The sequence below is a fragment of the Erinaceus europaeus genome, chromosome 17 (assembly GCF_950295315.1).
Source record: "Erinaceus europaeus chromosome 17, mEriEur2.1, whole genome shotgun sequence".
Lineage (NCBI taxonomy): Eukaryota > Metazoa > Chordata > Mammalia > Eulipotyphla > Erinaceidae > Erinaceus > Erinaceus europaeus.
The window spans coordinates 1762547-1771716 of record NC_080178.1 but is presented as its reverse complement, the minus strand read 5'-3'; the positions used below and the strand labels follow the sequence as shown (position 1 = coordinate 1771716).

The window sequence follows — 9170 nt, the reverse complement described above, 5'->3', positions numbered from 1 at the left end:
GGAGAGGGAGGGTCTGGGGGAGAGGGAGGGTCTGGGGGAGATGGAGGGTCTGGGGGAGAGGGAGGGTCTGGGGGAGAGGGAGGGTCTGGGGGAGAGGGAGGGTCTGGGGGAGAGGGAGGGTCTGGGGGAGAGGGAGGGTCTGGGGGAGATGGAGGGTCTGGGGGAGAGGGAGGGTCTGGGGGAGATGGAGGGTCTGGGGGAGAGGGAGGGTCTGGGGGAGAGGGAGGGTCTGGGGGAGAGGGAGGGTCTGGGGGAGATGGAGGGTCTGGGGGAGAGGGAGGGTCTGGGGGAGAGGGAGGGTCTGGGGGAGAGGGAGGGTCTGGGGGAGAGGGAGGGTCTGGGGGAGAGGGAGGGTCTGGGGGGGATGGAGGGTCTGGGGGAGATGGAGGGTCTGGGGGGAGATGGAGGGTCTGGGGGAGAGGGAGGGTCTGGGGGAGATGGAAGGTCTGGGGGAGAGGGAGGGTCTGGGGGAGAGGGAGGGTCTGGGGCAGATGGAGGGTCTGGTGGAGAGGGAGGGTCTGGGGGAGAGGGAGGGTCTGGGGGAGACGGAGGGTCTGGGGGAGAGGGAGGGTCTGGGGGAGAGGGAGGGTCTGGGGGAGATGGAGGTTCTGGGGGAGATGGAGGGTCTGGGGGAGAGGGAGGGTCTGGGGGAGAGGGAGGGTCTGGGGGAGAGGGAGGGTCTGGAGGAGATGGATGGTCTGGGGGAGAGGGAGGGTCTGGGGCAGATGGAGGGTCTGGGGCAGATGGAGGGTCTGGGGGAGAGGGAGGGTCTGGGGCAGATGGAGGGTCTGGGGGAGATGGAGGGTCTGGGGGAGAGGGAGGGTCTGGGGGAGATGGAGGGTCTGGGGGAGAGGGAGGGCCTGGGGGAGAGGGAGGGTCTGGGGGAGACGGAGGGTCTGGGGGAGATGGAGGGTCTGGGGGAGAGGGAGGGTCTGGGGGAGAGGGAGGGTCTGGGGGAGAGGGAGGGTCTGGGGCAGATGGAGGGTCTGGGGGAGAGGGAGGGTCTGGGGCTGATGGAGGGTCTGGGGGAGATGGAGGGTCTGGGGGAGATGGAGGGTCTGGGGGAGAGGGAGGGTCTGGGGGAGAGGGAGGGTCTGGGGGAGATGGAGGGTCTGGGGGAGATGGAGGGTCTGGGGGAGGGGGATGGTCTGGGGGAGATGGAGGGTCTGGGGGAGGGGGATGGTCTGGGGGAGAGGGAGGGTCTGGGGGAGAGGGAGGGTCTGGGGGAGAGGGAGGGTCTGGGGGAGAGGGAGGGTCTGGGGGAGAGGGAGGGTCTGGGGCAGATGGAGGGTCTGGGGGAGAGGGAGGGTCTGGGGGAGAGGGAGGGCCTGGGGGAGAGGGAGGGTCTGGGGGAGATGGAGGGTCTGGGGGGAGATGGAGGGTCTGGGGGAGATGGAGGGTCTGGGGGAGAGGGAGGGTCTGGGGGAGAGGGAGGGTCTGGGGGAAATGGAGGGTCTGGGGTGACAGAGGGTCTGGGGGAGACAGAGGGTCTGGGGGAGAGGGAGGGTCTGGGGGAGATGGAGGTTCTGGGGGAGATGGAGGGTCTGGGGGAGAGGGAGGGTCTGGGGGAGAGGGAGGGTCTGGGGGAGATGGAGGGTCTGGGGGAGGGGGATGGTCTGGGGGAGATGGAGGGTCTGGGGGAGGGGGATGGTCTGGGGGAGAGGGAGGGTCTGGGGGAGGGGGATGGTCTGGGGGAGAGGGAGGGTCTGGGGGAGAGGGAGGGTCTGGGGGAGATGGAGGGTCTGGGGGGAGATGGAGGGTCTGGGGGAGAGGGAGGGTCTGGGGCAGATGGAGGGTCTGGGGGGAGATGGAGGGTCTGGGGGAGAGGGAGGGTCTGGGGGAGATGGAGGGTCTGGGGGAGAGGGAGGGTCTGGGGGAGAGGGAGGGTCTGGGGGAGAGGGAGGGTCTGGGGGAGAGGGAGGTTCTGGGGGAGATGGAGGGTCTGGGGGAGAGGGAGGGTCTGGGGGAGATGGAGGGTCTGGGGGGAGATGGAGGGTCTGGGGGAGAGGGAGGGTCTGGGGCAGATGGAGGGTCTGGGGGGAGATGGAGGGTCTGGGGGAGAGGGAGGGTCTGGGGGAGATGGAGGGTCTGGGGGAGAGGGAGGGTCTGGGGGAGAGGGAGGGTCTGGGGGAGAGGGAGGTTCTGGGGGAGATGGAGGGTCTGGGGGAGAGGGAGGGTCTGGGGGAGAGGGAGGGTCTGGGGGAGAGGGAGGGTCTGGGGGAGAGGGAGGTTCTGGGGGAGATGGAGGGTCTGGGGGAGAGGGAGGGTCTGGGGGAGAGGGAGGGTCTGGGGCAGATGGAGGGTCTGGGGGAGAGGGAGGGTCTGGGGGAGAGGGAGGTTCTGGGGGAGAGGGAGGGTCTGGGGGAGATGGAGGGTCTGGGGGAGAGGGAGGGTCTGGGGGAGACGGAGGGTCTGGGGGAGATGGAGGGTCTGGGGGGAGATGGAGGGTCTGGGGGAGAGGGAGGGTCTGGGGCAGATGGAGGGTCTGGGGGGAGATGGAGGGTCTGGGGGAGAGGGAGGGTCTGGGGGAGATGGAGGGTCTGGGGGAGAGGGAGGGTCTGGGGGAGAGGGAGGGTCTGGGGGAGAGGGAGGTTCTGGGGGAGATGGAGGGTCTGGGGGAGAGGGAGGGTCTGGGGGAGAGGGAGGGTCTGGGGGAGAGGGAGGGTCTGGGGGAGAGGGAGGTTCTGGGGGAGATGGAGGGTCTGGGGGAGAGGGAGGGTCTGGGGGAGAGGGAGGGTCTGGGGCAGATGGAGGGTCTGGGGGAGAGGGAGGGTCTGGGGGAGAGGGAGGTTCTGGGGGAGAGGGAGGGTCTGGGGGAGGGGGAGGGTCTGGGGGAGAGGGAGGGTCTGGGGGAGATGGAGGGTCTGGGGGAGATGGAGGGCCTGGGGGAGAGGGAGGGTCTGGGGGAGAGGGAGGGTCTGGGGCAGATGGAGGGTCTGGGGGAGAGGGAGGGTCTGGGGGAGAGGGAGGGTCTGGGGGAGATGGAGGGTCTGGGGGAGAGGGAGGGTCTGGGGGAGAGGGAGGGTCTGGGGGAGAGGGAGGGTCTGGGGGAGAGGGAGGGTCTGGGGGAGAGGGAGGGTCTGGGGGAGAGGGAGGGTCTGGGGGAGAGGGAGGGCCTGGGGGAGAGGGAGGGTCTGGGGGAGATGGAGGGTCTGGGGGAGAGGGAGGGTCTGGGGGAGATGGAGGGTCTGGGGGAGAGGGAGGGTCTGGGGGAGAGGGAGGGTCTGGGGGAGATGGAGGGTCTGGGGGAGAGGGAGGGTCTGGGGGAGATGGAGGGTCTGGGGGAGAGGGAGGGTCTGGGGGAGACGGAGGGTCTGGGGGAGATGGAGGGTCTGGGGGAGAGGGAGGGTCTGGGGGAGAGGGAGGGTCTGGGGGAGAGGGAGGGTCTGGGGGAGACGGAGGGTCTGGGGGAGATGGAGGTTCTGGGGGAGATGGAGGGTCTGGGGGAGAGGGAGGGTCTGGGGGAGAGGGAGGGTCTGGGGGAGAGGGAGGTTCTGGGGGAGAGGGAGGGTCTGGGGCAGATGGAGGGTCTGGGGGATAGGGAGGGTCTGGGGGGCTGATGGAGGGTGTAGGGTTCACAGGGGAGCAGATGGGGGGTCTGGGGGGCAGATGGAGGACCTGGGGGTTCTTTGGGGGAGATGGAGGGCCTGGGGGAGAGGGAGGGTCTGGGGGAGATGAGGGTCTGGGGGAGAGGGAGGGTCTGGGGGAGAGGGAGGGTCTGGGGGAGAGGGAGGGTCTGGGGGAGATGGAGGGCCTTGGGGGGTTGCTGGAGGGTGTGGGGGTAGAGAGAGAGAGAGAGAGAGGCAGAGATGAGTAAGAGACGAGAGACAGACAGAGAGCAGGAAGAGACGCGAGGTGGGAAGCTAGGACAGACACAGAGAGGAGGGATGGAGAGAGAGGGAAGCCAGACACAGAGAAGAGGGAGATGGGGAGGGACAGAGACTGCAGGGCAGGTGCTCTGTGAGCCGGGAGGGTCACTGTCCCCTCTCCCAAGGTCAGGGCGGCAGATGGAATGGAACCGGGTCCCCAGCCCAGAACAGGGGAGACAGTTCACTTCCAGGAACCCGAGTCTAAGCCCTGCTCCTAGCAAGGCTCCTTGTCTACAGAGGCCTGGGGGCTCCTCTGCGCCCCAACACCCCCTGCCACCGCCCCACTCCTCCCCATCTCCCCTGGGACTCAGCATTCAGGCCAAGGTCACCCAGCTGTCACAGCTGAGCTGCCTAAGTAGGTGACCCCTTTCTTCATCAGCCTGGCTACACCCTCACGTGGTCTCATGGCACGGCACGGCCCCCCAGCACTGGGGCCCCCAGCGTCAGGGTCTCCCAGTAGCAGCATCCGCCACACCAGGGTCCCCCAACACTGAGACCCCCAGCACCAGGTTCCCAACACTGAGACTCCCACACCAGGGTCCCCAACACTGAGACCCCCACACCAGGGTCCCCAACACTGAGACCCCCAGCACCAGGGTCCCAACACTGAGACCCCCCAGCACCAGGGTCCCAACACTGAGAACCCACAGCACCAGGGTCCCAACACTGAGAACCCCACACCAGGGTCCCAACGTTGAGACCCCCAGCACCAGGGTCCCAACACTGAGACCCCCCACACCAGGGTCCCAATGTTGAGACCCCCAGCACCAGGGTCCCCCACACTGAGACCCCCAGCAATGGGCTCTGTAAAACTGAGGTCCCCCAACACTGACATCCCCAACACGGGGGCCTCCAGCACTGAGGTGGCACGGTGGTGACCCTCCACTTGGCACTGCCCCTCCCCCAGCTGTCCCTGGGTCCCCATGATGGACAGACGGATAGGCAGCCACTGCTCTGGGGTGGCCCTTGCTACCTGGGAGAAGCCTCAGGCCTGCCCCTGTTCTGGACTGGATGCTCTCCTGCCACGAGGGACAGACAGTGGGGGCCTCTCCATGCAGAAAATGGCCCCCCAGAACTCCCAGCATGCCCAGCCTGAGCCTCATGCCCACACATGCTCCTGGCAACAGAGGCAGAGGTGACAGACAGCAGGTGAGCGTGGCCTGCGGTGGACGTGCTGGGGCGTCCCTCTCTCTCACACTCTCTCTCTAAATGTGTAGCTGGGTGGTGGTACACCCAGTTAAGCACTTGTTACCACGTGTAGGGACCTGGTTCGAGCCCCCAGCCCCCACCTGCAGGGGAGAAGCGTCACGAGTGCTGAAAGGTCTGCCAGTGTCTCTCTGTCTCTCTACCCCCCCCCCCACTCTGTTTCTTTCTGTCTTGTCCAGTAAGAGAAAAATGAAGAAAGGAGCAGTGGCCGTCAGGATCAATGATCCGTCATGGGGGCACCGAGCCCCAGCGACAAGCAGCCGAACAAAACCGAAATCCTCCTCCCGTCCATCTGTCCATCCACCCATCAGTCATCTATTCACTCACTCCCCAGACTCCCCACCACCCGCCTCCATCTGGCCTTCCAGCAGTAACCTGTCTACCCCCAGCATCTGTCCATCGGTCTGTCTGTTATCCACCCAGCCACCTGGCCAGCTCCACCCAGCAGCCATTACCATCCACCTGTCTGTCCATCCACTGATGGGTTCACCCATCCACCTAGCTGTCAGTCCACCATCATCTTCCTACCCATAATCCATCTATCTGTCCATCCATCCATCCATCCATCCATCCATCCATACATACATCTATCTTTTCACTAACTGCCCAGTCATTATCCACCCCTCTGTCTGTCTGTCCATCCATCATCCATCACCCCCTTCACGGTACCAGGTGTGGGTGACGTGCGGTCAGCACAGCCTCTGGGGAACGTCCTGTCTAGAGGGGGAGGTGCAAGCCTGCCGCACACCTGGAGGGGAGCCCCCACAGTGGGGCCCCCGGACCCGCTTCCCCTGGGCCCACACGCTCTGTGCTGGGCTGACCACCCGCTGCGATGCCCACCCCACAGCTGCTGTCCCCTGGTTCCACCACATGCAGCCCAGGTTGGGCATCTAAGGGGCCCTGGGGGTGCTGGGGTGTGGTACCAGCCACCTCGCCCCCAGGCCCCACCTCACAGCTTCCACCCTAAAGCAAGCAGCCCCCCGGCCGGCCAACGGCATCTCTCTACCCACAATCCTTTGCACATGGGCCTGCGGGACTGAGGTGGCCAACAGCTTGGGTCAGGGCTCTGAGACAGCACTGAGGTGGTCACACCTGGTGCCGGGCCCAGCTCTGGTGGCCAGCTCACCCCTCCCTGTCTAAACTCTGGGGAATGTGGGACCCCCATCTAACCATCAGAAGCGGATTTGGAGAGAAGCGGGTGTTTCAGGTGAAAATTGATGTTAAAACAGCCCTGCCGATTCCCGCCCCAGACATAACCGCACTGCAGGGTCTCCAGAGACGCTGGCCTCCCTGAGCTCAGGGTGGGGTGAGGGGCGGGTACTGACGTCACCCAGTCACCCAGGCTGCAGGGGCCACGCTGGGGGGGGGGGCAGGCACCTCACAGGTCCCTGCGCCCCACCCACAGACACCTGAGGTGGGGGCCCAGCCTGAGTGCCCCGCTTCTAGGTGCCAGGTCTCCCTGCATGGACTACACCCGGCCTTGTCTAGCGCTAACTCCTGCCCCACCCTGCCCAGCGGCTACAGAGAGCGGGAGAACCCCAGAATCCCTCTGGCACGTGTGATGCTGGGAAGCAGATTCAAGTCCTACACTCTGCCCACTGAGCTGTCTCACCGGCCAGGGTGTGTGTGTGTGTGTGTTGGCTGGAGTGGCCTCCACGTGGTGGCACGTCCCCAGGAGCCTGGCGGGGACCGAGGGTCCCCACGTGAAGTAGATCGGCTCCATGAACAGCCGCAAATGGGTTCAGCTCAGGCCTGAGCGCTCAGGAGGTCGGAGCGAGGCCACGGCCAGCCCCTCGGGGCACCAGACCCAGAGTAGAGGGCCCTGGCGGTGACGGGGTGGGGTGGACTGGGGAAGCGGTCAGGCAGGGCCCCAGCTGTCCCCACGGCTTGTGGCAGGTAGGCATCCCTGGCCCCGCGGTCACATCTGCTCCCCAGGCAGAGCGTCCACTCCATGCGGGTCTGGGGTCTTCACCAGAGGCCATGCCCCGGCCAGGCTGAGAGCTGGGGGCCTGTGACACCCCAGGAAACCAGTCACGGGGGGTGAAGGAGCTCCCCCCCCCCCCGGCAGCCCCCACTAGAAGAAGACAGAGGGTGACCACAGGGCGGAGGGGACTTGGGGCCAAAGGCAGAGCCGTCGCTCATGGCTTCTGCAGGGACGGGGACACAGAGCACAAGTCGCACGGGGATGGGAGCGGCGGGGGCCAGGGGGCAGCACGGCTGGGCCACCGTCCTCAAGTCACACTCAGGGACCTGCCCGACCAGCCTTGCTGTCGCAGATGGGAGCCAGGGGACGTGCCCCGGGGACAAGACTTCCCAGGGTCCCCTGGGCTGCTGTGACACAGGCCTGCTCTCCACACCCGTTCTCAGTGGCCACAACACGGAAGGGAAACAGGGTTTCTTCCCGGGCACCCGGCACCCCTTTCCCTGGGCAGACCGGCCTCGGGGACACAGGGCGGTCACTGACAGCAGGCCATGTGGCCCGAGAGGTGGCACGTTCTGGGAGAGGGGCTGCCAGTGCAGACGGCACGGAGCTCCGTGGGGGTCACCAGGCCGGGCGTGTGGTCACCCACTGGGCGCCCGCCCCGGTCGACAGGACGTCCCAGCAGCTGGCACGATGCCAGGCCCAGCCCAAGGGCCCAGAGACCCAGCGCCCCTCCCACTGACCCTCAGTGTACCCTCAGCGTCCCCGAGCTGTGACCACCGGTCCCTCTCAGCACGCGACTCAGTCCTCGAACCCTCGGGGGGCCATCAGAGCAGGGGAGGGGCTCCCGTCAGCATCTGGGGGTGGGGGACCCCGATGCTCAGACAGGAAGGGGACAGCCAAGCGTCTGCCTCTGGGGCGGGGCAGCGGGCGCAGGCAGGAGACACAGAGCCCCCAAGGGACAGAGCAGGCAGGGCCTGGGGTGACAGAGGGGGCGTCCCCGCGGAGCTCACCCTCGCGGCTGCTGGTCTGCTGGGCGTGCTCCCCGCTGTGGGTCCGGTGCCAGCCGGGGGTCGGGGGCAGTAGGCCGGTGGGCGAGCGAGGGGACGGAGGAGGGGCCCCAGGGGCAGGGACGGTCCTCCGGGGCGGCACCAGGGGCACTGGAAGGGGGTTCCGTCAGCTACGTCAGCTCCACGGGGTGGGGGGGGGGCCGGGGGAGCCAGGGGCTCGGTGCTCATCTGAGCAGCTGAACGCAGTGCTGTCCCCATGGGGACAGCTGGGGACAGTAACAGGACAGTGATGTAGGGACAGCGGGGGCAGTGACTGGGGTCAGCTGGGGACAGTGACTGGGGTCAGCTGGGGACAGTGATTGGGGTCAGCTGGGGACAATGACTGGGGTCAGCTGGGGACAGTGACTGGGGTCAGCTGGGGGCAGTGACTGGGGTCAGCTGGGGACAGTGATTGGGGCCAGCTGGGGACAATGACTGGGGTCAGCTGGGGACAGTGACTGGGGTCAGCTGGGGACAGTGACTGGGGTCAGCTGGGGGCAGTGACTGGGGTCAGCTGGGGGCAGTGACTGGGGACAGTGACTGGGGTCAGCTGGGGCAGTGACTGGGGTCAGCTGGGGACAGTGACTGGGGTCAGCTGGAGGCAGTGACTGGGGTCAGCTGGGGACAGTGACTGGGGTAGTTGGGGACAGTGACTGGGGACAGTGACTGGGGTCAGCTGGAGGCAGTGACTGGGGTCAGCTGGGGGCAGTGACTGGGGTCAGCTGGGGCAGTGACTGGGGTCAGCTGGGGGCAGTGACTGGGGTCAGCTGGGGACAGTGATTGGGGCCAGCTGGGGACAATGACTGGGGTCAGCTGGGGACAGTGACTGGGGTCAGCTGGGGACAGTGATTGGGGTCAGCTGGGGACAATGATTGGGGTCAGCTGGGGGCAGTGACTGGGGTCAGCTGGGGCAGTGACTGGGGTCAGTGACTGGGGACAGTGACTGGGGACAGTGACTGGGGTCAGCTGGGGGCAGTGACTGGGGTCAGCTGGGGCAGTGACTGGGGTCATCTGGGGACAGTGACTGGGGACAGTGACTGGGGTCAGCTGGAGGCAGTGACTGGGGTCAGCTGGGGACAGTGACTGGGGTCAGCTGGGGCAGTGACTGGGGTCAGCTGGGGGCAG

General features: G+C 66.9%; 2 protein-coding genes across 5 annotated transcripts in view; both read right to left on the bottom strand.

Moving 5' to 3' along the window:
* Positions 1 to 1600: 1600 nt before the first annotated feature.
* On the bottom strand, positions 1601 to 7028 carry LOC132533972 (basic proline-rich protein-like; the record flags this gene model as incomplete). Its single annotated transcript, XM_060177358.1, is given in 4 exon segments — positions 1601 to 1697; positions 2483 to 3675; positions 3678 to 3766; positions 6878 to 7028. Coding segments are annotated over 4 exon segments (1530 nt in total), but the record flags the coding sequence as incomplete, so codon positions are not given.
* A 167-nt stretch (positions 7029 to 7195) lies between these two features.
* The window catches only part of LOC103109703 (SH3 and multiple ankyrin repeat domains protein 2-like), a 53871-nt gene continuing 51896 nt past the window's right edge, over positions 7196 to 9170 (bottom strand). For all 4 annotated transcript variants that reach the window (XM_060177278.1, XM_060177281.1, XM_060177279.1 and 1 more), the window contains one exon: positions 7196 to 8156. In XM_060177278.1, coding sequence (XP_060033261.1) covers positions 7798 to 8156 — 359 coding nt within the window. In that variant the 3' untranslated portion in view covers positions 7196 to 7797. The remainder of the gene's footprint in view (positions 8157 to 9170) is intronic.